The sequence below is a fragment of the Ovis canadensis genome, chromosome 3 (genome assembly GCF_042477335.2).
Source record: "Ovis canadensis isolate MfBH-ARS-UI-01 breed Bighorn chromosome 3, ARS-UI_OviCan_v2, whole genome shotgun sequence".
Lineage (NCBI taxonomy): Eukaryota > Metazoa > Chordata > Mammalia > Artiodactyla > Bovidae > Ovis > Ovis canadensis.
Window position 1 is genome coordinate 104005317 of NC_091247.1, and position 27669 is coordinate 104032985.

The following is a 27669-nucleotide window of genomic DNA, read 5'->3' on the forward strand; positions in this document are numbered from 1 at the left end:
GAATATTCATTGGAAGGACTGACGCTGAAGCTGAAACTCCAATACTTTGGCCACCTAATGCGAAAGAACTGATTCCTTGGAAAAGACCCTGATGCTGGGAAAGATTGAAGGTGGAAGGAGAAGGGGATGACAGAGGATGAGATGATCGGATGACATCACCGACTCAATGGACATGAGTTTGAGCAAGCTCCGGGAGTTGCTGATGGACAGGGAAGGCTGGCCTGCTGTAGCTCATGGGGTCACAAAGAGTCAGACACGACTGAGCAACTGAACTGAACTAATCCAGTCAGCAGCCACCAGCCTCCATGTGTGTGTGCTCAGCTGTGCAGTTGTGTTGGACTCTTTGCAACCCTATAGACCGAAACCCACCAGGCTCCTCCATCCGTGGGATTCTCCAGGCAAGAACTCTGGAGTGGGTTGCCATTTCCTCCTCCAAGGGATCTTCCGAACCCAGGGATTGAACTTGTGTCTCCTGCATTGACAGGTGGATTCTTTACCACAGAGCCACCTGAGAAGCCCACCAGCCTCCTGGGGCCCCTTCAATGTAAGTTCACTAAAATGAAACAAAATTTGGGAATTCCCTCGTGGTCCAATGGTTAAAACTCTGAGTTTCTACTGCCGGAGGCCCAGGTTTGATCCTTGGCCACAGAACTAAGATCCCACAAGCTGTGCAGTGTGGCCAAATAGAAAAGAAATAAAATTTAAAGTTCAGTTCCTCACTCTCACAAGGGTGACATTTCAGGCACTCAGTAGCCACATGTGGACAGTGGTGATCCAGAACATTTCTATCATCACAGAAAGTTCTCTTGGACTCACAGTCTTAGAAAGTGAACTTATGGTTGCTAAGGGAGAAGGGATAGTTAGGGAGTTTGGCATGGACACGTACACACCGCTGAACTGAAAACGGATGATCGACAAGGACCTACTGGCTAGCACAGGGAAATCTGCTTAACATTATGTGCCAGCTGGATGGGAGGGGAGTTTGGGGGAGAACAGATATATGTATGTGTATGGCTGAGTTACTTTGCTGTCCATCTGAAACTCACAACATTGTTAATTGGCTTTACTGCAATAAAAAATAAAAAGTTCAAAAAAAAAAAAAAAGTTATCTCAGGCAGTGTTGGTTTAGAGCAGCCCCAGAGTCTCCCATTCTGGGTTAAAGCACTGCCTTTGCACGGGGGACGGAGATACCCTGTCGTTCTTCCCTCCCACTTAGGGCACCTCTTCCTGCCACCTTGGGATACAAACCCCATCAGTGCTCACCAGGGTCCCACTAATCCAGTGCTCCCAGCTTCCAAGAACCCGCCCCCACTAGGAGCATGAATTGTCCGCCATGCCCCCTGCTCACCACATCCGTGTTGGGGATGGCGGCAGGCACCCAGGCCCCCATTGCATCCCGGCGCTGGTTCTCATACACCTCCTCCAGCACCTGGCTCTTGTTGATGTCCGTGTCCAGGAGCAGCCTGGAGGTGGCGAGACCCCAAGTTCCCAGCACACCTCCCTGAGCTTACGGACCTCTGGGGTCCTCCGTTGCTGGCCAAACACTGCCACACCTGGCAGCAGCACCTGCTCTGGGCAAGGCTGGGCAGCGGGGCCTAGCGTGCAGGGAAGGGGGTGGGCAGGGCCCCGGGACCAGGCTCCAGTGGCTGCATGCCTGCCTCCCTGAGTTGGGGCCTACTGCCCCTCCTGGGTAAGATGAAGTGCCAGTGCCAAGGCTGCCTGTCCAGGGGCATGCAGGCTCCAGCCCCACACCCCAGCCTCACCTCCTCTGAGGCTCCACTGTCCATGGACTGTCCCAGTGCCATCCATGGGGCTCTTTGAAATCTTCCTTGGGAAGGGCCTTGTGCCCCAAGACATCCGAGAAGTTGGGGCAGTGTTGCAGGAACTGTTGTCCCCACTGGCCCTTAAACTTGGCCTGGTTCTCGTACTGGGAGAGGGGAAAACGCCAGCGCCTACAGCCCCCTCCGCATACCCGGCACCTGCCCAAAGCCCCCTACGCTGGGCTGTACGCGCCTCCTAGAAACATGAAGCCGGGCAAGAAAGGGCGTGGGACCTTGCCACGAATCAAGTGCTCATGCTCAGGCCCCTTTCAGCCACACTCTCCCATTTCACAGGCGATGAGGCTGAGGCTCAGAGGTCACCTCTACCCCAGGTGGCTCAGCTATGGAGGAGTGGAGTGGGTGGATGCCTGCGTTAGAGCCTGCTGGTTGCCTGCCACGTGACCTGTCCTCCCCACGTCACTGGGGAACCCCGTCCTGCTCCACCACTGCCACTGGGTCTGGAACTTTCTTCCACATTCCCCTGAGGGACACTGAGCCCCTGCTCCCTGTACTCATCCTAACCCCCGTCTGTCTCAGCCCCTCCAAGTCCTGCCGTCTCTCCATCCACAGCATGCAACATAGGATCCATGAAAACAGGTTTTAACTCAGTTAAGTCTGAAGTGTTAGTTGCTCAGTCGTGTCTGACTCTGCGAGCCATGGACTGTAGCCTGCCAACCTCCTCTGTCCATGGAACTCTCCAGGCAAGAATACTGGAGTGGGTAGCCTTCTGCAGGGGATCTTCCTGACCCAGGGACCGAAGCCAGGTCTCCTACATTGCAGGCAGATTCTTTACCACTGAGCCACCTGGGAAGTCTGAAACTCAAAACTTATTTCCCCTCTACTCTCAGGACCTTCTCGTGAGCCACGTCCTCCCCTTCTGATTGTAAAGCAAAACCTCTGGCCAGCTGCTCGCCCACCCCCTTGGATTTACGGTTCTGAGGGAAGCTACCCCGTTTCCAGTTCCTCTGTTTCAGAACTGCCCCTCCCCAGCTGAGGTGGGTAGGGGTCCCAGGCTGTCATGTTAATGATGGACAAAGACGCTGCAAGCCGTCTGAGCCTTACTCCCCTCATGTGCCCTGAGCTAACTGGGAGAAATTCCCCATAAGCCTCCATCCCTGTGAAAGTGACCAGCCCCAGGGGACCACTCAGTTGCCCTCCTGTTACCAAGACCATCGCTTGTCAACAAGGGACTCCTTTAGTCACTTCCCTCTAGCTCCTTTTACGGTTCTCAGATTCTGCCAGCGAACCTTCCTCCACCTTCGGAGTTGGGCAGGTGCCACGTCACACCCCCACCAGCCCCCGCCGCACCCCCACTCACCGTCTCTGCATACACGACCACTTCGCCCTGGCGGAGCAGCTCCAGGTCCCTGCTGTCAGTTACGTTGCCCAGCCACATGCAGACCCGGAGCTGGCCGGGGAGGGTGTCCTTCTCTCCTTCTCCCTCTGGGTACTGAGCCAGAGGCAGGTCAGCAAGCGCAGGAGTTCGGTCCCCCCGGGGGCAGGGGCATGGGTTAGGGAGGGGCACACACACCTGCCCCTTCACCCTAAGCCCCGGGAGCAGGGGCTTCACACTGAGCTGGGTGACGGGCATAACAGAGGCAGGAGTGTGGAGTGTGGAGGGGCCACTGGGGAGGCTGGGAGTGCCCGAGGGAGTGGCGGCGCTGATGGCGACACTGGCAGTGGCACCCGCTGTGTGATGTGCCAGGCTCTGTGCTGAGCACCACGTGTCACATATGCTCAGTGCGCACACACCACTACAAAGTGGGCACCTTCATCACAGGCCCATTTCACAGAGGAGCAGGCTGAGGCCAGACACGGCTGGCCCCAACTCACACAAGCCAGTGAGCCACAGAACCAGGATTCAAGTCTCAGTGTTCTTGTAAGAAAAGAAGGACTCAGCTGGGCACCGTTGGGACGGAGCCTTCCATGACGGCGGGAAGGGCAATGCGGAGCCAGGGAGTCTCTGAGAGGGAGGCAGGGTCTCCCACCTGCCTCCCCGGGGGCAGGAGGGAGAAGGCTGGAAGTTAGGACTGTCTTTAGGACTGGAGACTCGCGTTCAGTCAGCCTTATTTATGGATTGTATCTGATAGGAAGGGCTGGAGCCCAAACCTTAAAGGCACTAAATATGTAGAGCAAAACCTCTGGCCAGCTGCTCGCCCACCCCCCTGGGTTTACGGTTCTGAGGGAAACTACCCCGTTTCCAGTTCCTCTGTTTCCATGGACTGCAGCACGCCAGGACTGTAGATAGCAGCCAATCATGGACCAGGGGAGAGCGGACAGGGACAGGACCAAGTGAGGCTTGAGGACGATGGAGGGGACAAACTTGAGGAACATTTGTGATGGGCATGGACTTGGCATCGGCTACATGCCGATGGCCCCAGGCTCCCGCCTCCCTTTGTTTAAACCCCATTTCTCCTGGTAAAGGGCCCGGCAGAGAGGAAATGGGCATGCCCTCCAGAGGCTCATGGGGGCTCCCTGGGGTGGGGCTGGGGGGCTCAGGGCTTCTCCCTTGGGGTGTCCTGGGCCCTCTCCTCCCCTGAGGACCCCTGACCTCCCCACCTGCAGGAATAGGGTCTGTGTCTTCCCACAGAACCTGCCGGAATGCTGGGCCCCATCTGGGGAAAACAGGACGCTGTGGGCGGGCACCTGAGCGTAGGCCACCCGCTGCTCCCGGGACATCAGCCAGATCATCACGTCTGGGAGGTTCATCTGTGGCTGCGGGCGCGAGAGCGTCAGGCCCGCCTGAGGAGCCAGCACCAGGGCCTGCTCCCGGCCGGAGCGCCCAGCGCCCACCTCGGGGAGCACGGCGTTGAGGCGGTACAGCCAGCCCTCTGCAGTAGCCACCATGTCCCTGGGGGGTGCCTGCTTGGCCTTCTGGGCCAGTTCCTGCAGAAGGAGGCGGCGGAGCTTCCACCTGTTCTTGTCCAGGTCGGTGGCTTTGGGCTGACTGGTCATGCAGGGCAGCGGCCGCCTGTGGCCAGAACCGGAGGAGTGGGGGCTGGTCTCTGTCCCATCTCACCTGCTCACCACCCACCCACCCTCAGTGTCCTCCCTGGACCGGAGAGCTTTCCCTACTGGTTGACCCAGCTGACTGCTCCTCTGAGACCAAGTTGGCCGGAACAGCTGGTCGACCTGGTGGACCGGCCTGCAGACACAGAGTGCAGGCATGGCGAGGGGGTAGGGAGCCCTGCCTGCCCTCCTCAGGAAGCACGCTCACTGTGGGTCTGGCCCTGGGTTCCCATACCTCCTGCTCTGGTCCCCCCAGCCCCCACGGTGTGCCAGGCCCATGCTCAGGACCTCCTCGTGGACAGAGGTGTGAGCTGTGAGAGGAGGGCCAACCAAACCCAGGGAGGAGGTGATCTAAGTGGGCTGCAGGCCCAAGAGAAGCCTTACAAGGGCTCTTCCAGAACAGGCAGAAGCCTGACGAGGGCCTTGAGGCGAGGAGTGATGGAGGAGAAGGTGTGGGCTGGGATGTGCAGGGCTTGTCTGGACAATGGAGAGAAGCTTGGTTTGATAGGAGCATCAGGCGTGGATGTAGAGGGGACAGTGATGAGAGGAGAGGTCCTCTCCTCTCCTTTTGGGGGTCCCTGAATGGCAGAGGAGCAGCTCTGTTGTTTGGAGAGAGATCTGAGCTTATGTTTCCTGTGGAGGCAGGGGTGCGGGAGGGAGGCGGGAGGGTAGCTGTTCTGCAGGGTCTGGTCTGCGCCCCAGGCCTTGTGTGGACTCGGTCTAGCTCAGCCCTAGCCCCAGGGGTGGGTGCCCCCTGCCCCTACTTGCAGTCTTCCACCAGCTCCCTCAGCAGTCTCTCCCACTGGGGAAGCAGAGCTGGGTCCCTCGGATTCCTCATGGACTTCAGGGTGTCCAGATTGGCCTTCTGCCCAGCAGGAGAGAAGCGGTGTGTGAGTGTGGGGCTCCCCTGGGACAGGCTGATTGGCCTAGGATGCTTTCAACCAGGGCTTGGGGACCTTTGAGTTGGTGACAGACAGGGAAGCCTGGCGTGCTGCAGTCCATGGATGGTCACAGAGAGTCGGACACTACTGAGCGACTGAACTGAACGTAGGGGTACCCTGGAGGTGTCCATATCCAAAGCTGTCACATACCATTGAAGGCTAGGATTCCCTCCCGACTACCCTACAGAAAAAATGGGTGGCAGGAAGAAGCCAGGATGTAGCAGGACCATGGGTCACAGGGAAGGGGTCACAGGGTCTTGACCTCGGGCTTCCCTTCTGTTGGTGCGAGAAAGTCACATCTAAGGTGGGGGAGTCAGGGGGCTCTGCTGCCTAAAACTGCTCAGCGGCTTCCCCCCTCAGATCACCTTTTGTGATCTGACCCTTCCCAGCTCCGCTGGTCTTATTTCCTCATCACCTCCATACCCCAGCCACCCCTGAACTTCCTATCACTACGGCTTTGCCCAGTGTTCCTTTCTCTGCACCCCCACCACTGACCCCAGAAAGACTCTGTTTAAATGTCATCTTTTCCAACAGCTCCTCTGACTCTCCCCTCTTCATCTCACCCGTCCCACCTGAGTCTGTCTGCCCCTGTGGCTCTTAGCACCTGAATCTCCACTGCAGCCCTGCTGCTCTGTGCCCTAACTATTGCATGTCCGACTTCCCTGCTGGGGTCTACGCATCTTCGTGTCTTTGGTGCTTCTGTCTGGCACCTCAACTGGTGTGGAATGCGTGAGAGAGCGGAGTGACCGGATTCCTAAGGCTGTGGCTCATTTTCCCTCATCTCCCATCAATGGCCTGGGTCCTGGGACTTCCCTGGTGGTCTAGTGGCTAAGACTCCATGCTCCCAAGGCAGGTGGCCTGGGTTCCATCCTTGATCAGGGAACTAGATCCCATATGCCGCAACTAAGAGTTCACATGCTACAACCAAAGACCCGGTGTAGACAAATTTAAAAACCAAAAAACCAGGGGTCCTCCCCTGGCCCCCTCACTCCCCTGCCCACACGACTCACCAGGCGATCCCGCGTGAGTTGGAGGAGGTTGAGGCAGTTCATACGGAAGCTGACGTCCTCCCAAAAGGAGGTCACGGCCACGACAGGCTTGGTGTTGTACCAGGGCACGTAATGGTAGATGTTCCCTGAAACACAGAGTCACGTGTGTGGGGAGGGGGTGTCTGAGGGACATCCCTTGCCGTGTCCGCTCTCAGAGGACCTTCCCTGGGCCATTCCATTCCTCTACAGGGTGATCTGCTAAAGCATCCCAACTGGACCCCTCCCGCTGGAGGGTAGGCTGAGGGCCAGTTCAGGATGGATATGCTTTGATGAGCACAGCTGGCCTAACGGGGCCCTCACGGTGCTCCATGTCACTTGGGCTCACAAAGTCCCCAGTTCACAGGTGGGAAAACCCAAGCTAGTGATGGGAAGTGGTTTCCCTGCGATGGCTCAGCCAGGTGGTGTGATGCAGGCATTCAGTTCCAGAGCCTGTGCCCCTAACTCAGGCGAGATGCCAAGGCCCAGGTCTGCCTTGAGGTGGGGTCTTCCTTCTGGGTGTCAGGAGGCAGAGGAGGAGTGGGCCCTGGGTTCAGAAACCCAGAGTTTGGTTAGGCTGAGCAGACACCTGACATAAAGGGCCTGCTGGTGCAGAGGAGTGGGGTGGAGGGGCAGGCGTGGTCAAAGGCCAGTGATGGGCCTGGGAGACTAGGTCCCCTGGCCATGATTCTTATTGAAACAAGGGCAGGGAAAGCTAGATGAAACACATGGTATTCTTTTTCTGAAACATTTTGCTGAGTTGAAATAAAATCCACAGGAAACCGAAAATAAAGTCAAAGCAGAAAGTCTGTGAGGCAAGTGGAAGCAAAGTAGACATTTGTCCTCTGAGTTTCTGGAAAATCTTGGAGAATTGGCTGTTCTCTGTGACAACTGCCAGGGCCCAGAGGTCAGGAGAGACAGCTGAGCACCATCTGAGGTGGGCGGTCCAACAGGACACCCCTGTGAAACAGGTTGAATTGCGTCCCCTATGAAGCTATGTTGGGGATTTCCCTGTGGTCCAGTGGTTAAGAATCTGCCTTGCAATGCAGGGGACTTGGGTTTGATCCCTGGTGGGGGAACTAAGATCGCACATGACTCGGAGGAACTAGAGAGTCCCTGCACCACAACAAGAGACCCTACGTGTCTCGACAAAGACCCGACACAGCCAAATAAATAAATATCTTTTTAAATCCAGAAATCAAAAGAAAACGAAAGAAAGGTTAAAAAATAAAAAGTTAAAAACCAGACAAAACTAATTGTCAGTTAGGAGGACAGCAGCCCTTGGTGTGGGTGGGGGCTGGCAGATTCAAGGGGCCCCTGGGATGTTGGGATTTTGTTTCACGGTCTGAATGCTTTTATGTGGCTATGTTTGCTTTGCAATAATTCATTGAGCTGAATACTTTGGCTTGTGTACTTTTCCATAGATATGTTATGTTTGAATCAAAAGTCTATTCAAGAATTATAAAAAAGAAACAACACTGGGATCAAAAAAGACAAAATATATAAAATACAGTGTGTCAATGGTGGAAAATGCTATGGAGAAGGATGATGTGGGAGAGAGTGAGGGAGCTGCCAGAAGTTTTTTAATAGAATAAGTACCTACGGCTTTTCCTAGAAGATCTGGAAGAAATTACGCAGAATGCAGCCCAGAGAGATGAAAAATACAGAAGGAAGATTTACAAATGTGTGGAACAGCATGAGAAGTTCCACAGAGGACAGAGTAAATTTGAGAAGGAGCTAGAAGAGAGAAGGGTAAGAGGTCATTTTCAAAGGGAAAGCATCTTATAATTGTCCTGAATTGTTGGAAGGACGCCAGTTTCAGACCCTCGCACTGCGTGAATCACAGGGATGATGAATAAACAGATCTAGGACTGGGGCTCTCAATGGCAATTTCCTTCTGCTGCTCCTGGACAGCAGACAAAAGCAACAAGGAGAAGGGAAAGAACTCCATTTTCAGCAAAACAAGGAGGCAGATACAGTCTGCAGGCTCAAAATATACATAAGGGCTGCCAGAACCAGCTGTGGGTGCCTGCGGAGCTGTGAGGGTTGAAGGGTGACAGAAGTCACCAGGGGGTGGGGCTGAGCGGCAAGACAGACAGCAGGAGCCACGGCTGGATGGGGGCAGAGCGCAGCTAAGAAACACCCCCGGAACGAAGCCAGGACTCAGACGAGGGTGGGCGAGCTGGCAAAACTCACAACAGGAATCGAAGAGAAAACCAAACCATTACAGGAAGGAAGACGGCATGAAAGGAAGCCCAACAGGGGTTAGACTCAGCAGACAATCCAGCGGGAGGCAAAGAAATAAGAAGGGCAACCAGGGGACCTCCCTGGTGGCCCAGCGGCTAATACTCTGTGCTCCCGACGTCGGGGGCCCAGGATTCGACCCCTGATCAGGGAACTAGATCCCACATGCCACAATTAAAGATTCAGCATACCTCAATGAAGCCTGAAAATCCCATATGCTGCAACTAAAACCCAGTGCAGCCAAATAAACAAAAGTAGACATAGAAAAAAAAAAGAAAAATGGCCAAAATAAGATAGAAATAAAGAGCCAAAAAGGATCAGGGAGAAAATGACGGATGCAGAAGAAAAAGACGGATGCAGAAGAAAGTAAGGAGAATTAAGCCCATAAATGGGACCCCAGTAGTAGAAACCCTGAACGATGGAACAGTATTTAAAAACGCAATTTAAGAAAACCCACCTGGAAAAAGGATAATCTTCTTAACAAATGATTGAAAAACTGAGTACTCATATGAAAATTATTGATAATTCAGAAGGAACCATAGGGACCTTCCCTGGAGGTCCAGTGCTTAAGACTCTGCAATTCCACTGCAGGAGTCAGAGTTCGATCCCTGATCAGGGAACTAAGATCCCATATGCTGTGCCAGGGCCAAAATAAGAACCATACAGCTCAACGTAAGAATGAAACCTGTAAAATTTTTAGAAGAAAAAGTAGAAAATCTTTATGACCTTGAGTTGGGCAGAGTTCTTAGACATGACACCATGAAAGAAAAAAAAAACTGAACTTCCGTCAGTTGAAAATGTTTGCTGTTCAAAAGATACCATTAAAAAAATGAAAAGACAAGCCACAGACTATTTGCAAATCCTATATCTGATAAGTATTTGTATCCAGAACATATAAAGGACTCTTACAACTCAATAATAAGACAAACAACCCAATGGAAAAAATGGGCAAAGACTTGAATTAAACATATAAACAAAGAAGACACATGAATGGCTAAGAGCATATGAAAAGATGCTCAGTGTCATTTGATGTTAAGGAAATTCAAATTAAAGCCACAGTAAGATACCTGGCCATAATAATAAATAAATAAACCACAGAGAGGAAGAAAATATTAGCAGAACCTATCTGATAAAGGAATTGTATCCTTGTAAAAGAACTCCTGCAATGTAATAATATAAAAAGACAAAGGATGAAAGATAGGCAAAAACCTGAACAGCCCCTTCACTAAAGAAAGATATGTGAGCATGAAAAGATGCTCAGTTTTATTAGTGATTAGAGAAATGGAAATTAAAATGAAGGGGAATTCCCTGGCGCTCCAGTGGTTAGGATTTGGTGCTTTCACTTGCAGGGGCCAAGTCCCGCCCCTGGTCAGAAAACTAAGATCCCACAAGCCACTTAGAGTGGCCAAAAAAACAAAAATTACGATTAGGTACAATTTCACACCCATCAGAATGTTTCAAATGGTAAAGGCTGACCATACCGAAAGTTGACAAGGACTTTGAACAAGGGAACACATTGCTGTGAGCATGTAAAGTGCTACAACCACCTGGGGAAAATGTTAGGTATTTTAAAACCAATTCCATTGCTATTTACCCGAGAGAAGTGCAAGCTCATTTCCACCAAAAGACTTGTACCAGAATGTTTACAGCAGCTTTGCTCATAATACTCCAAAACTTGAATCAATCCAAATGTCCATAAACAGGAGAATGGATAAACTGTCATAGTCATATAACAGAATGCTATCAGAGAAAAAAATAGAGCCAAATATGATATATGCAACCACACAGATGAATATTTAAAACACTTGTTGCTGTTTTTTAGTCGCTGAGTAATGTCCGACTCTCTTGTGACCCCACGGACTGTAGCCGCTAGGCTCTCTGTCCACAGGATTTCTCAGGCAAGAATACTGGAATGCGTAGCCATTTCCTCTTCCAGGAGATCCTCCTAGACTAGGGCTGGAACCTGCATCTCCTGCGTTGGCAGGCGGATTCTTTCCCTCTGAGCCACCACCTAAAACACTAGGCTGAGCTAAAGAAGCTATAAGAAAAGAAAGGGTACCGTGTGTATGATCTCCTTTACATGAAGCTGCAGAACAAGCGGAACAGATCTATAGTGATAGAAAGCGAAGCACTGATTGCCCCCAGCGGCTGGGGAGATTACCTGAAAGAAGGCACGTGGCAGTTCTGTGGGATGATGGAAATTTCTGTCCATGATGCAAATGTGGATGCATTGGGCTGGTCAAAAAGTTTGAGGTTTTCCATAAGATGTTACAGAAAAACCCAAATGAACTTGATTGAGCCAAAATTCATCCAACTCACCAAAAGTCTGTGCATTTTATATTTCACAATACCTCAATTAAAAATGTAAAGCCACCACTAAGAGAATGAAAAGCTTCAAACCTAGAGAAGATATTTAGAACATACTCACATCTGACAAAAGATTATTCCCAGAAAAAATAACGTACAAATCAATACGAAAAATAGAGCCAATAGTTAATAGTTGGGCTTCCCTTGTGGCTCAGCTGGTAAAGAGTCAGCCTGCAATGCGGGACACCTGGGTTCGATCCCTGGGTTGGGAAGGTCCCCTGGAGAAGGGAAAGGCTACCCACTCCAGGATTCTGGTCTAGAGAATTCCATGGATTATATATAGTCCATGGGGTCACAAAGAGTTAGACAACTGAGGATAATAGATAAAAGATCTCAATGGACTTTTTACAGATGAGGAAAGACAGATGTTTGTAAACATATGAAAAGCTGCTCAACCTCCACTTATAATCAGGAAATTGTAGACCACGATCTTATAACATACCCACCAGACTGGCAGGAATGAAAAGGCTAGGCAAGGTCAAGTACTGGTGAGAACACAGAGTAATCAGAACTCTCATGCCACGCTGATTAGAGTGTAATTGGATATAATTACTTTTGCTTTGAATTTCTCTTCCACTCCTGGGTATATAATTTAGAGGAAGTCTTACACTTGTGACCAACAGATATGTACAAGAATGTTCACAGCAACATTATTATTGTAGATAAAAGATAAAACCTCAGTGTCTACATATACCACTTAACTTGTGGCATAATCATACAATGGAATATACACAGATATGAAAATGAACTTCAGTTATACATACCAATTAAAAATTTAATATTGAGAAGAAATGCAGAACAGATGAATACAGACTGAAAGTTTCCATTTATATAAAAATGCAAAAATAGTATGCTCTTTCAGGTAGCATGCATAGGTGGTAAAAATAACGAAAAGAAGCAAGGATGCGATTAACATGAGACTCAGGGTTGTGGTTATTTCTTGGGTAAGTGGATCTGGGAAGAGCATACAGAGAGCTTCTAAGATGCTGAGATAATTTTCTTCCTTTCTAAAAAAATTTTCTGCCTTTTAATCTGGGTATGACCTCATGGGTTCATATTTTATTATTTGTTTTGAACTACTCGTTATGACCAACCTAGATAGCATATTCAAATGCAGAGACGTTACTTTGCCGACTAAGGTCTGTCTAGTCAAGGCTATGGTTTTTCCTGTGGTCATGTTTGGATGTGAGAGTTGGACTGTGAAGAAGGCTGAGCACCGAAGAATTGATGCTTTTGAACTGTGGTGTTGGAGAAGACTCTTGAGAGTCCCTTGGACTGCAAGGAGATCCAACCAGTCCATTCTGAAGGAGATCAGTCCTGGGTGTTCATTCAAAGTCTGATGCTAAAGCTGAAACTCCAATACTTTGGCTACCTCATGCAAAGAGTTGACTCATTGGAAAAGACTCTGATGCTGGGAGGGATTGGGGGCAGGAGGAGAAGGGGACGACTGAGGATGAGATGGCTGGATGGCATCACTGACTCGATGGACATGAGTTTAAGTGAACTCCCGGGAGTTGGTGATGGACAGGGAGGCCTGGCATGCTGCGATTCATGGGGTCGCAGAGTCGGACACGACTGAGCAACTGAACTGAACTGAACTGAAGGTTGGGGAATTAGAGAAGAAATAGCAGATGACTGCTAGTGGGTACAGGGTTTCTTTTTTGGACTGATGAAAATATAAAACTAATCACAGTGATAATGGCACAATTCTGTGAATATACTAAAAACTATTGAATTGTATACTTTGCGTGGATTAATTGTATGGTGTGTGAATTGTATTTTCCCCAAAATAGCTGTTCTTAAAAAAACAGGCAGACAAGTGGGATGCACAGAAAAGCTCTCGAGTGATGAGAGGTGAAGCTGACAGAGAAGAGATAGCGTCTAGAGCCATGGTCCTCAAACTTCAGCATGCCGCCCCTTCCCTGGACAACTTGTTGAAACACAGGTTGCTGTTCTGTTTTCAGATTCTATAGATCTGGGGGGAGGCCAAGAATGTGCATTTCTATCAGTTCCCAGGTGATGCTGCTGGCCCAGGGACCACACTTTGGGAACCTTACAGTGTCCAGTAAAAGTGTCCAGTGAGCATATATTAGATGAAAAGATGGGTGGGTGGATGGGTGGTTGGTTGGGTGTTCGGGACAGTGGATGGTTGGCAGTTGAATGGATGAATGCATGGATAAGTGGATTCATGGATAGATAGAAGGCGGGCAGCTCTTTTGGGGGAAATACAATTCACACACCATGCAACTAATCCATGCGTGGCTGGATGAGGGTGGTTCAGAGTAGCAGGAAAGAAGATGGGACTGAGAAGCTGTGGTGTGGAAAGCATGGTAGAGAAGGACTTGAAATCAAAACCTAGTCGCAGCTCTTGGTATGGACTCACCACCTACTAGCTGTTTGACAGGTGACTTTACCTCCCTGAGGCTCACTTTCCTCACGCCTAATGTGGGTTAACAAGGTCTACGAATGTCCCTTGGGCTAAAAACCTTAAACGGGCCAACCCAGAGCCCGACACGCGGTGATTTCTCCCTACCCTTCAGCTGGATCTGACTCTTACCATCGTATATCGCTGGGCTGTACTGTGTGGTTGAGACGAGAGGCTTGTAACTCAGGTCCGTCTTGTTTCCATAGTGACCAATGCTGACTTCAAATTGGATCAGGTCCTTAAAGTCAGGCATCATGGTACAGGAAAGGAAGATGACGCACAGCCCATACTTCTGTCGGTTCTGGTGTTTCTAAAACAATAACCCCCAACATCCCCAGCATGAGTCAAGAGATGAACAAAGCTATAGAGACAGGCAGGGAGGCAAGCATGAGGTGCCCTGTTTCTTTCATTCAGTGTGAGCCAGGCCATCCCTGAACTCCTGCCCCTCTCGAAATTCTGCCTTGACTCCCACTCAGGTGGCTGATCAAGGGAAGTTCCTCCCATGACCTCCATCACCTGGCCCCTCCACCCAGAAGCCCTGGTCTTCTCTTCCTGAAGCCAGGCAGGAAGGTCTTCTCCTGGTCCGTCTAGGCTCTGAATTGGCCCGCCCCACCCCTCTTCTTCTGGTCTAAACGCCTGCCTTGGATGAGACTGAGTGGGCGGGACTGTGTGGTAGAGGGTGCATACACGCACACACCTGCTCTTGGCTTTTCTCAAGCCCCGGCCCCCCACCAGGAGCCCACCTCCTCAGGTCCTCTGTCCGTAACGTGAGCCCCGCTCTCATTTCTGTTGCCAACCTCTGCCCTACTTTTGCATTCTCCCATTCTGTTCACTAACTCAAATCTCTCCTGCCTTAATAAATAACCCTCCCTCTCTCCTCTGAGCCCCTATTTATCTAGGACCTGATCTTGTCTCCTTTAACTTTACAGCCAAGTTTTATTTTTTTGGTGGTGCTGCATGGCATGCAAGATTTTAGGTCCCCGATCAGGACCAGAAATTGAACCATGCCCCCTGCAGTGGAAGCATGGAGTCCTAACCACTGGACTGCCAGGAAAGTCCCTGCAGCCAGCTTTCTATAGCCTTGCCTCTACGCACCATAAATAACTGCTCCCTCCCGCCTTCAGCTTCTCTCCTGACCCAAGGCTGCTGGTGCCTTCCTCATTACCAGCACACACTTTTGGGTCCTCAGCGTTTCTGTCTGCCACATTCGGACTGTTCTGCTCTCTCCTTTCTGCAACTCTCCCCTCCAGAGGCTGCCCCAGTGCTCCCCTTTGCTAGCTCCTTCATCTCCCTGCAACACCGACCCCCCCTCCACCCACCGCTTCTCCCTGCAATCTCATAGGCTGTGATTCTCAACGGGATCCAACCTCAGGTCCCTTCTCCTTTCATTTCATCTACTCCCCCAGGGCAATTCCTCCATAATCTTGGGTAGATCCTGGTGTGCTGATGACAAATGTCTATGTCTAGCAGGCTTAGGGACCGGTCCTCGTGGGTGTCTCACAAGCACAGGTCAAAGGTGGGATTCATCATGATAAAAGGAATATTTCCAGCCATACTGATAAACAAAACACATCACAGTCATCAGTAATTGCAGCCACCCCTGATGGTGAGCTGGTGAGCCCTGAGGGAACTCAGGAAGGAAAGGCTATCTGCCATCTAGCGCCCACCAGACTGCAGCCACTCCCCATGGTGAACCCTGAGGAAACTCAGGATGTGAAAACACTGACACATCGGCCCCAGACAGGTGAGGTGCATATCAAAGGAATGAGGCCAGACTCTTGCATCTTCCCATACACAGAAAGTACCTAAATTCCTTAACTTGAGATGTCTGGTTTTCCTTTAACAATAATCTTTTGAGGTTCAGACCACCTGCTCTTTGTTGTAATAGTTCTACATGACCTGGCTCCCCTCTTGCCTCCTCAGAGCTGTTCTCTCGGGGTTGAGATGCTGCCTCCAGGGCCTGAAGTCCTAAAAATTCCCCCGAATAAAATATAACTCTCAACTTTTAGATTGTGAATATTTTTTTAAGTCCACAATCATCTCCCCAGACCTTCTTTTCCTTCAGGGAGCCCATGTTGATGTCCAACCCCACCTCCCCACCTGAGGCAGAAGATGGGTACTGGCGTCACTTCTTTTGTCCTGTTGGTCAGTGACTTTGATCATTGTTTCTAAAGGGTCTCTGGTGACAGCTCTCTCCTCTCCAGCTCTCCTCCCCTGTGACTGTGTCCCCATTTCTCCTGGGTAAGTGGGTGGCCCAATTTTACTTTCATTTAAAGCTATGGTTTTCCCAGTAGTCATGTACAGATGTGAGAGTTGGATCATAAACAAGGCTGAGCTCCAAAGAACTGATGCTTTTGAAATGCGGTGCTGGAGAAGACTCTCAAGAGTCTGTTGGACTACAAAAAGATCAGACCAGTCAATTCTAAAGGAAATCAACCCTGAATATTCATTGAAAGGACTGATGCTGAAGCTGAAGCTCCAATACTTTGGCCACCTGATGGGAAGAGCCAGCTCACTGGAAAAGACTCTGATGCTGGGAAAGACTGAGGGCAGGAGGAGAAGGGGGCGACAGAGGATGAGAAGGTTGGGTGGCATCACCAATTCAATGGACATGAGTCTGAGCAAACTCCAGAAGATAGTGATGGACAGGGAAGCCTGGCGTGCTGCAGTCCATGGGGTCACAAAGAGTCAGATACAACTTAGCGACTGAACAACAATATATCTATTTCTGACATGGCTCCTCCTGTCCCTTCCTGCCTCAGTGGTCCTCCTTGGCCTTCAGGAAGAAATGCAGACTCCTTAGAACATCATTTCTCCTTAACTAGATTCTGTTAAATCTAAACCTTGTCTTTACTGGGTCCCTTGACCTCCTGGGATTTGGCACAGCAGGAAGCCCCCACTGGGGCTTAGTAAAGACTCAGGTAGAGGGGCTTCCCTGGTGGTCCAGTGGTTAAGACCTCACTTTCCCATGCAGGGGGTGTGGGTTCAACCCCTGAGTGGGAGCTAAGATCCCACATGCCCTGTGGCCAAAACATCAAAATGTGAAACAGAAGTAATATTATACAAATTCAATAAACACTTTAAAAATGGTCCACATCAAAAAATTCTTTAAAAAAAGACTCAGCTGGATTGAGGAAACATCCCATACATCCAAAAAGTGCATTCCACTCCTGACCAAGGGCTTCTTGCAGTGTCAGAGATGGGACCCACAGGAGACTAGAGGCAGGTACAAGGGGTCTTTCTTCCTGGGTTACCTGTCTCCTGTGGTTACCTCTACGCTGATCACATCTAGGGAGAGATCCTTCATCTTAGCTTCTTGACGGGATTTGACGTGGGTGATTAACTCCAGGAAGACCCGGCCTCGATAAGCTAAACCGTCCTTGACAATGTTGGGAATATTCTAGGGTAACAGGAAGGAAAACAGTAGGAAAAGGAATGAGAGAAGAAAAGGCAGGAAAAGTCTTTCCTGAAACCTCTGTGGCAAAGACAGGGTTGTTCTGTAACTTTTTGCCTTGGGCTGACCACAGTCCCAGGGAGGAATTCCAGAAACTCCAGTCACAGCCATGCCTGGAAACCTCTGGGCCCTGAGCCCTCTTCCATACCTGAGGCCTCCTCTTCCTTTTCATTCATTCTATCTCCAGGCCCACCAAAAGTGCCCTGGTCCTGTAAACTCTTTTAGCTTGGAGGGGCCTGTGGTAACTATTAAATTATCCCAGGCTGGCCAATCAGGAGAGGCCCTGCCCCCTTGGCAACAGTGATTGGTCCAAGGGGAGCACACATGACCCAGGAAGGCCAATTAGAATGCTTGCTTGGCCTTCCCAGTTAGAGGCTACCACGGCCCTGTCCCCATCAGGGAGGCCAGACTGTGGTAGAAATGAATGAGGCCCAGGAAAGAGCAGCAGAGATGAGAGATGGAGTGAGTGTGGGAGAGGCTCCTAAAGGCACTGAGGTCCTGGTTTCCGAGGCTCTTCCTCACTCAGAGGCCTTCCCAGCCCCATTCTCTTCTTTTGCCAATTGGCTTTCTGGTGTTTAGTGCCATCCTCTCCCTTTTTAAAAAATTTTTACTGGAGGATGGTTGCTTTACAATATCGTATTATTTTATGCTGTAGGCAAACTATATATCCCCTCTTTTCTGGCTTTCCTCCCCAATTAGGTTACCACAAAGCACTGGGTAGAGTTCCCTGTGCTATATAATAGGGTCTCATTAGTTACCTAACTCATACACGGCAGTGTAGATACACCAATCTCAAAATCCCAATCCATCCCACCCCCCTTATCACCAGCGTTGAGTAACCCAGTGCTTTTCCACACTTACCTGCGCTGCTTCTTTTGCTGCCCATGGCCTTTCCACCTGCCCAATCTCTTACCTGAGGTCTCATCTCAATGCCCCTTCCTTAGTGAATGCCCAGAGCACTCCATCTGCTCCTTTCTTGGGTCACAGCACATGCCCCTGGCTTATGTGGCCCTTTGTGTACAGGCTTCGAGTCCTCTACTGGAGCGTCATGGACAGAAACCAGGGCCTGGCCCTCCCCCGGCATCTCCCAGGCCCTGGTGCCTGACACGTGGTTGATTTCACCTCCACTATTCCCTAGAGCCAACATAAGAAGCTTACAGGGTCTTCTTCCTTCATCCTGAAAGGGGCCTTTTTACCCCCACGGAGAGTCAAGAAGCTGGGGCCAAAGCAGGGTAGGAAACCAGAGTACATTCCTGCAAGGGGAAAGGGGTGAGAGAGGGCGGGCCTGGGTGGGAGCGGTGCAGGAGGCAGGGCATGGGGGGCTTGCTTGCCTTCTATTTCAGCTCCAGTGGACGAGATCTGGTTGAGGGACAGGCTGACCGTCCCGATCTCATCATTGCACCTGTTCTTGGGGCTGGAGAGAAACACACCCTGCAGGTGGAGTCCCCAGCCCGGTTCTGATGTCTTCCCCCCTGCTGGGTTTTCCGGTCTCCACCCAGTTGCTCACCAGTCCAAGACTCTGAACTTGACGTAGCTGGAGAGGCAGGGAAGCTGCAAAGGGCAAGTGAGAGGGGCAGTGGGTGCCTGCCCAGATGGCCTGGTCTTTGCTGAGACTGGGAGCAGTTGGGAAGTCCTGAGTCTGGGTCAAGGTTTGGCTTTGTTACCAGGGAGCCCAGAGGGACTGACCACTGAGGCTTACAGACCTTTAGCTGGGGGCTCCCCACTGTATAGGCCCTTTGCAAGGGCCTGGGGAAGGCCTTGAACTGTGTCCCACAATCATTTTATATTCTCATTCTTAAACATGGTCCCTCATTGTATCAGCTCCAGGGTCCGCAAGGTGTGGGTCTACCCAACTGTGGAGTCCATGACTGCGGTCCTTACATGGCCCTTCAGTCTGGAGGCAGGTTTACCAAGCCATCTCACGGGGACGTTGTGGGCCTTGAAAGACTTCCTCACATTTAGCAGTTAACCTTTATTTACTATTTAAATTAAAAAAAATTTTTTTTGGCCACTCAGGGTGGCTTGTCAGATCTTAGTTCCCCAACCAGGGATTGAACCCAGGGCCCGAAGCAGTGACAGCACAGAGTCCCAACTGCTGGACCACCACAGAATTCCCCGGCAGTTCATCTCTAAACAGCAGGACATCTGTCTCTTCAGGGAGTAACAATAGCTGCCACTCTGGGGAGGGTTTCCATTGTCCCCAGACTGTCCTGAAAGTCTCTGCGGATCACCTCAGTGACCCTTACCCCCACCCCCAACAACTCCAGAAGCCAGGAGCTGTAATCATTCCCATTTTCAGCCAGGAACGCCGAGGCACAGAGAGGCCACATTCCTGAAGTTCCTGTGTGCTGTGCAGAGCCCTGCCCACTCTGCCATAACCCAGCAAGGTATGACTGTCCTTGACTGAGGGGGACTGAGGCCCAGAGAGGGACAGAATCAGGATGGAACCCAAGCTTCTGAGTCTTATCTCTGCTCTGTCCTCAATTATAAAAACAAAAAGTCGATGTAGAAAACACAGCTGTTGGGGTTGAGGCCTGACTGGGCCCTGCATCCTCGCACATCCCTTGTTCTTGGGGCGTGGCTGGGGGGTCCTCTGTTCTCCACTCCCCTTGTCCTTTGCCCCTTGCCGTGGAGGCTGAGGGTCAGGGGAGCAGGGGAAATAAAGGCCTTTCCAGGGACTTCCCTGGTGGCCCAGTGGCTAGGACTCCATGCTCCTGATGCAGGGGGCCCGGGCTCAACCCCTGGTCAGGGTACTAGATCCCGCATGCCACAACTAAGATCCAGTGTGGACAAATAAACAAATATTTTAAAATACATATAAAGAGAAAGGGCTTTCCCACTGAGCAGCTGCTTAGTAAGCCATGAGATCACCCTGCTTAAGGAAGGACACTGGAAGTGGAGAGAGGGGGGCCCTTGGGCACCCAGGTCTTCCAAAGCACCCAACCCTACAAATTGGTGGAACCATATTTTCATCCATCTTTGAGAATTCTCTTCCCCTTTCCCAGTTCTTTGTTTTGATTCCCCTCCTGTCTGCGGGCCCCGGAACTGCTAACTGGAACAGACCATTGTCAGCAGTGCCCCCTGCAGCCTGCCTTGCTCGGGCCCTGACCAGCTGGTCTCAGATGCCACTGACTGTGCAGGTGGTCATCTTGCCACTTCACAGGGAGGTCCAGAAGCCTGGCGACAGGCACAAGGGCTTCTCTGGTGGTCCAGTTGGTAAAGAATTTGCCTGCCATGCAGGAGACTGCCTGCAATGCAGGAGACCCAGGTTCGATCCCTGGGTCAGGAAGATCTCCTGGAGGAGGGGCATGGCAGCCCACTCCAGTATTCTTGCCTGGAGAACCCATGGAGAGAGGAGCCTGGTGGGCTACAGGCTATGGGGCTGCAAAGAGTTGGACACGACTTAGTGACTGAACTGCCTGCAATGGTCAGGCCGCCCCCCAAACAGCCCCAGCTCTAGAGAGAGACTGCATCTACAGGAAATGGGTGAGAGTCTGGGGGTATTTGGACATCTTCAAACATGGGAAGGCCTTTTTCAGGGATGGGGAGGCCTGCCCCTTCCCCACTGTTTTCTGAGCCCGGAGGAAGCTGAACATGAGAGAGGACGTCCAAGGCCTGAGCATCCACAGAGCATCCGAGGATTCCTGTCCTGAGCCTCATCACAGCCAGCACAGGGGGAGAGAGCAAGGGCGCAGGAAGGACTAGGTCCTTCTTTAAGAGTCTAGAGAATCACCCAAGAAGCTAGGGATGGAGAGAAATGGTTAAAAATGCTGACTCACAGAGAGGTAGATGGAGACGCTTCTGGGAGAAGCAGGGCGAAGGGGCCACAGAAAGGCAGAGGGGAATCTCCTTTGCTAACGCCACATCACACAAACGTAAGGTAAGTTGGTGGTGGCGGTGGTGTTGAGTCGCTGAGCGGCGTCCAGCTCTTTGTGACCCCAGGGACCGCAGCGCGCCGGGTTCCCTCTGCCACCCTCTCTCCTGCCTTCAGTCTTTCCCAGCATCAGGGGCTTTTCCAATGTAAGGTTTAAGGGCAGCGAAACACTCTCTGGGTGGCCAAGCGAGTGCCACACAAAGTTCTACACACTCACACCAGGGTGCTCGAGTCCTCTCTCAGATTGCTGACTCTTATTTCACACACAGTTTTTACAAGCCTGGCATGGAGTCAAAAGTCAGTCAAAGCTCTCTCAGGGCTTGGAGAAAACTGGCATCCACACTGCTGACAGGTGACTGAGAAGGGCTAAAAAGCTGTAGAAATCAGACTAAAAGCCCCACCATGTTGAGATCATTTATATAGTAACAAACAGCCCCACACTGCACATATCCCAGTACATAACTATGCTCTTGTAGTGCCTCTAAAGCCATCAACAAAGATATATAATTATATTCAGGGCACTTTGCTTAGAAGATAAGAAAATGCATAGTACAATTTAGAATGAGTCTTGAAAGTTTTTTTTTTTTTAACTGAAAGGGCATGTTTAAGCTCTCTGGAAAATTTAGTCTTAGGGCCCATTCATTTCACTTTTTTTCTAACCTGAACTTGATCACTAGTTGAAATCTGGGTCATTTATTGGTTTCCCTTTATTTTTGGCTTCACAGCACAGCTTGCACTTGCAGGATCTTCCTTCCCTGATGAGGAATCGAACCCAGACCATCAGCAGTGAAAGCGTGGAGTCCTAACCACTGGACCACCAGGGAAGTCCCCCATTCATTTCAAGTAAGGTTCACTCTCATATGTCCTGGGCTTCCTCGTGCCCCTATAAAGCAGAACCCCTTGCCCCTCCCACCCCTAACTTCCATCTCATGCCCTTTACAAAGACCCCTTCAGTTTGTGGGGGGGGGGGGGTGAGGAAGAGAAAGCGTGATGAAAAAGCAATACCTGAATCCGGAAGGTCAGGATCTGGTTCCATATTGGGCTCTCGGTTTGGGTCTGCACATTTGTCTTGAGCTGGGAATATCCCAAGGAAATATCAGTCCAGCCTCCCTCCACTGGCCTCACCTCCCAGCCCTTCTGGTCCAGCCCATGGGTGGACCCTGATTGCAGCACAGAGCTGGTCATGGGAGTCCCTGGTCCAAAGACACTTTGACAACTTCTCATCAGCTACAACTTCAGTCCTTTGAGTAGCTATCTAGATCCAGACTCCTTCACATTTTCCCTCAAATCAGCTTTCAATTGATTTAACTTTGAAATAGAGGGTTACTAACTCTATTATGAGTGCAAACATGTTGCTTTTGTTAGAGAAATTCTAAAATTCCAACAAAAAGTCAGCAACAATGATATTGATGGCATACTCCTTTTCAAAGTATCACTTGACTTAATTTTTAACCCTAGCCTTATTCTGAGCAATCATGTCGGTAAAATCAAGGGTTAATTGGACTGGTTAAACTTTTTCATACACTCTAAGAAAAATATAGAAATATTAACATTTCTGAAAATCTGTGTGCCTCTCCCACCCAACAGTATCTCACCTATTTCCAGAGTACCAAACCACTCACTGGGAAATAGGTACTCAGTATGGTGCTCTTAAAATACGTCCACACACTCTTTGGTACGCTCCCCTTCAAAAGGTGGACACTAATCTCCCTCCCCATTTGTCTGGGCTAGATTTAATGACTTCTTCTAACAGGTAAGATATGGTAGAAACGATGCTCGATGAATCTTGAGACAAATCTACTTCATTTCAGCCCAGAATTCCCCAAATTTGAAGACAGGGTCCTTTATTTTTTCTTTTGCCCATGACATCCATCAGCACACTTTGGAAAATGCTACTGTGTGTTTGGAGAGCTTCAGGGAATGTTGCCCTGGCCCAGAACCTCCCATGTCTAGATGCAGAGACTGAGGTTCAAGGGGCTCAGTGCCAGTTTCAATGGGGGCACTTGGGGACTCGTCTCGTTCACTGGTCCACTCATCCGTGCATTTCGATGTTTGGTTTTCGGTGGGCATCTTCTCCCCTCAAGGCACTGGGTACAGCTCTGGGACACGGGCCGACTAAGCCACAGCCTCCACCTTCACAGAGACCCTCCCTAGTCCCACGAGATCTCATCGCTCATAAATGGGACGTGACTCCTGGCATCCTGGCCTCCGACCCAGTCGTTTCCTCCTTGCTATTTTTTTCTAGGTGCCAGTGTCTCTAAGCTTCAGATCGTTGTTATGCTTACCTTTTCCCCAATTAGTTCCACCTCCAACGCAGGACTCACAGAGTAGTGTTTCTCTAAGAATAAGAAGTTACAAGATTTCTGCGGCAGCATTATTTTTTCAGGAGGAAGAGATGGAGAAGAGACAGGACCTCCTAATGAAGACCCTCCCTCATAATTGTTTCGTGCCCCCTGGGCAGACCCCTCCCACTTTCACTCTGTTCCCCTGAGCCACCGTGTGCCCTGGCACACAACGGGGGTGGGGGCTGGCACAAGGAACCTGGACTATGGGCATTAAGGACAGGTCAGGGGCACGTGGCCCATTTTAAAGGCGCCTTCATAAAACCATTCTCAGTGGGTTTCAGTCTCCCCCTCTCCCCACCCCAAATCTTCAGGTCAAAATGGAACTGGGGAGCCCAGTGAGAAACCAAGGTGGTCCCCGGTAGGGAAACTCAGGGCCACTCCCTCCCCCGCCCCGACTGACTGAGGTGGAGGTCCTCGGCACAGTAGATGAAGAACTGTAAGTAGGCTATGCTGATGGGCACCACCGACGACTTGAAGATCCGGGTGTCCGTGTCCTCAACCCTATAGATCAGTTTTTTATCGACCTGGAGAGACCAGAGAGCTGATAGGGTTAGAGTCACAAGGAGGTCACAGGCCACCAGATTTGGCTGGCTGGTTGGGGTGGGGGTGGGCAGCCTGGGAGTGACACAGTGGACAGAGGAAAGCATGTGAAGAGCAGCGGCTGCTTGCGGGCTGGGGGGCGGTCACCCACGGAAGCAGCCAGGGTAAGAAGTGTTCCTGAGGTGTCGGGGGGCAGCCTCACCGGGGCCTGGTCTCCCACACCGAGGGCACAGATGGTGACTTTCAGGTAGCCTCTCACACCACTGTTGGGTTCGTTTGGCTGGCAGAGGCCAAGCCATTTCCTCAGGAGTGTGTGACCTGGAGAGGCAGAGGGCCTGTGGGAGACGAGCCTCCAGTTCCCCCTGTCTTCCCTGGAACCAGTCTTTGCTTCTGCAGTGGGCGCAGGTGTGTGGGAAAGTCTCTCATATATTCTGGTTTCCACCCAGGGGCAGAGGGAAATGGGACTCACTTCTTTGTGCTTAGCCATTCAGTTGTGTCCGACTCTTTGCAACCCTTTGGACTGTAGCCCGCCAGGCTCCTCTGTCCATGCAATTTTCCAGGCAAGAATACTGGAGTGGGAAGCCATTTCCTACTCCAGGGAATCTTCCCAACCCAGGGATCAAAACTGCACCTCCTGCACTGGCAGGCGGATTCTTTACCCGAGGAACCGTTGGGGAACCCGTAAAGCACAGTATCATTAAGCAAAAGCCGTGAAGTACAGTGAAATGTTGTCAAGTACAGAAAATAACTCACACCCTACCCCCCCACCGTGTGTTGAATACACAGGAATTGTGAGATGGTTTCAGCAGCTGACTGGTTTTTCCCAGAAGACACTCATATTTCCAACAACGGTTACCTACCTGGACAGTTGTAGATGAACCCAATATCTGTCTGAAAACACAGGAGTAGAGAAAGGATTCGTTAGGGTCTCCAGCCAAGATTTGTAATGACCAACCAACTTGATGACAATTCATGTACTTTGTTGTCGCATTGCTAAGTCGTGTCTGACTGTTTGTGACCCCATGAAACTGCAGCATGCCAGGCTTCCGGGTCCTTCACTATCGCCCAAAGTTTGCTCAAACTTATGTCCATTGAGGCAATGAAGCTATCTAATCATCTCAGCCTCTGCTGCCCCCTTCTCCTCTTGCCCTCAGTCTTTCCCAGCATCAGGGTCTTTCCCAATGAGTCGGCTCTCATGGACTTGTCCCGCCCTAGCTCCTTCCATCTTTACAGCAACCTGGAAGTTGGCCCATTGTAATCTCTACTCTACAGAGGCAAATGTTGAATTTGAGCCAAGAGCCCCAAATCTTAACAACTAGTAAGTAAGGTTTGGATTGAAAGGACCCTTGATCACCACCAGCACTGCTAACAGACACAGCCTTGTTCTTCCCTATGCCTGTGTGGAGGAAAGTGTTTATCCCATCCTGGGGAAGAGGACAGTTGAGGAGCTGGCCAACTGACTAGGGGTTTTCCTCTTTCCCTGGGAGATAGATGTTCTGTTTGTTTGTTTTGATGTGGACCACTTTTAAGGTCTTTACTGAATTTGCAACAACACTGCTTCAGTTTTGGGTTTGGTTTTTTGACAGTGAAGCATGTGGAATCCTAGCTCTCCAACTAGGGATCTAACCTGCATTCCCTGCAATGGAAGTGCCGAGTCTTAACCAGTGGACCACCAGGAAAGTCACTATGTTCATCACCTTGATTGTGATAATGGTTTCAAATACAATGGTTTCAAAAATGTATCAAATTATACATTTAAAATGTTTATATATTATTGTATGTCAATTATATCTCAATAAAGCTGGAAGAAAACAAACCGAAACAAAACTTATTCACCTCTAACGGGCAATAGATCTAGGCAGTGATCATCAATAGCTGTTAACAACAAAGAAAGAGACCGGCAGTCATTCTGTGCCTGTAGGTGATGTCATCTTGCCAAATAATTGACCTAAGTCTGATCCAGCCTCTAGATAGCAAATACCTGGGCGGAGGATCATGAGATGTGAGCCGCTGGAGGTACAGTCAGCAAAATCCAGGCTGAGGGAAAACTCTGCAGGACAAACTATACAGTTGCTTCAAGAAATAAACGGCCAGACTTCCCTAGCAATCCAGTGCTTAAGAATCCGCCTTACAATACAGGGAACACAGGTTTGATCCCTGGTTGGGGAACTAAGATCTCATGTGCCATGGGGCAACCGAGCCCATGAGCCACAACTACTGAGCCCTCGTATCACAATGAGAGTCTGCAAGCTACTCTGAAAGTGCTCGCACGACACAGTGAACATCCTGAGTGCCAAAACTGAGACCTAAGGCGGCTGAACAAATAAATATTAAAAAAAGAAAAAGAAATGCAAAGAAAACTAGGGTGCAGGACCAACTGAATAAAATACACCTAAAAAGACATTTTAATCAACTGCAATATGTGCACTTGGTTTGGATCCAAATCAGAATATTTATAATTATTCAAATCAGAATAAACTGTAGAAGGGATTCATGAGACAATTAGGGATGTTTGAACACTGACTAGATATTTAGTGCTGGCCAAGAATTATAAAGGTGTTTAGATGTCGTCATGGTATTCAATTATGCTTAATAAAGTCTGTATGTTTTTGAAACAGGTAATGAAATATTTTAAAGTATAATGATATGTCTGAGATTTGATTCAAAATGTTTAGGTTGGTACAAAGCAATTGCCGTTTCGGACCTTCCATTTTAAATCAGTCATGTCAGACTCTTTGCAACCCCATGGACCGTAGCCCACCAGGCTCTGTTGTTCAAGAGAGTCTCCAGGCAAGAGCACTGGAGTGGGTGGCCATTTTCTACTCCAGGAGATCTGCCCAACTCAGAGATCCCCAACCATTCCAGAATCTCTTAATTCCTAGGCCTGTGCAGCTTCTTTGAGAGTTGGTTGGGGGAGGGGCAGGTTATGAACACTCACATGCTTATTACAAGTTGTGAGAAAGAAACCTTCCTTTGACTTGTCCTAAATTTGCCTTTCCCAAGGGTAGGGCCCTTTCCCAAGAGTTGCCAGATTTAGCAAATATAAATACAGATGCCAGTTTAAATTAGGATTACAGATAAATAATGACCTTTTTTTTTAGTAAACGTAGGTCCCCAGCAATATTTCATGAAGAGCCATGAAATATTGGGGACATACTTACATTTAAAAAGTACCTGTTGTTTAAGATTAAAAATTTCCAGGGCCTCCTGGATTTAACCTGGCAACCCTACCTTTTGGTTAGCCCTTCATGATTGTGTGAACGTTCCTCATTTCTCAACCTGGGTCTTTCCCAAAGCAAATCTTTTCACTCTGTCTTCAGGGGCAGTCTTTCTCCAGGTTTTCCAACAACCTGGTTGACCTTTTGGATCCTCTGTTTCCATTTCTGGAGACAGAGATGTGAGCTGTGTCCATAAATATGCTAAGTACGGGGGAGTTAAGGTGGCACCCAGCACTCTCATAAATGTTACTTACTTTAATCCTCACAAAAATCCTGTGGGTTGAGTATGTTATTATCCCCATTTTACAGATAAGGAAGTAAGGCTCCGAATAACTTGTCTAAATCACCCAGTGGGTAGGTGGATCCACAGCTGGAAATCCAAGTCCTTTTCCCTAGCCTGGGGCAAG

General features: G+C 50.0%; 1 protein-coding gene across 1 annotated transcript in view; it reads right to left on the reverse strand.

Moving 5' to 3' along the window:
* The window catches only part of FER1L5 (fer-1 like family member 5), a 54108-nt gene that overhangs the window by 15533 nt on the left and 10906 nt on the right, over positions 1 to 27669 (reverse strand). The window contains exons 10-26 of the mRNA XM_069581935.1: positions 24905 to 24935; positions 24247 to 24362; positions 23905 to 24028; positions 23445 to 23497; positions 22165 to 22233; positions 18793 to 18836; positions 18617 to 18699; positions 18444 to 18538; positions 17103 to 17231; positions 13964 to 14141; positions 6781 to 6905; positions 5594 to 5694; positions 4614 to 4791; positions 4380 to 4535; positions 3139 to 3270; positions 1764 to 1927; positions 1349 to 1463 (exon numbers count right to left, since the gene is read on the reverse strand). Of these exons, the coding sequence (XP_069438036.1) occupies positions 1349 to 1463; positions 1764 to 1927; positions 3139 to 3270; positions 4380 to 4535; positions 4614 to 4791; positions 5594 to 5694; positions 6781 to 6905; positions 13964 to 14141; positions 17103 to 17231; positions 18444 to 18538; positions 18617 to 18699; positions 18793 to 18836; positions 22165 to 22233; positions 23445 to 23497; positions 23905 to 24028; positions 24247 to 24362; positions 24905 to 24935 (1893 nt within the window). The remainder of the gene's footprint in view (positions 1 to 1348; positions 1464 to 1763; positions 1928 to 3138; positions 3271 to 4379; positions 4536 to 4613; positions 4792 to 5593; positions 5695 to 6780; positions 6906 to 13963; positions 14142 to 17102; positions 17232 to 18443; positions 18539 to 18616; positions 18700 to 18792; positions 18837 to 22164; positions 22234 to 23444; positions 23498 to 23904; positions 24029 to 24246; positions 24363 to 24904; positions 24936 to 27669) is intronic.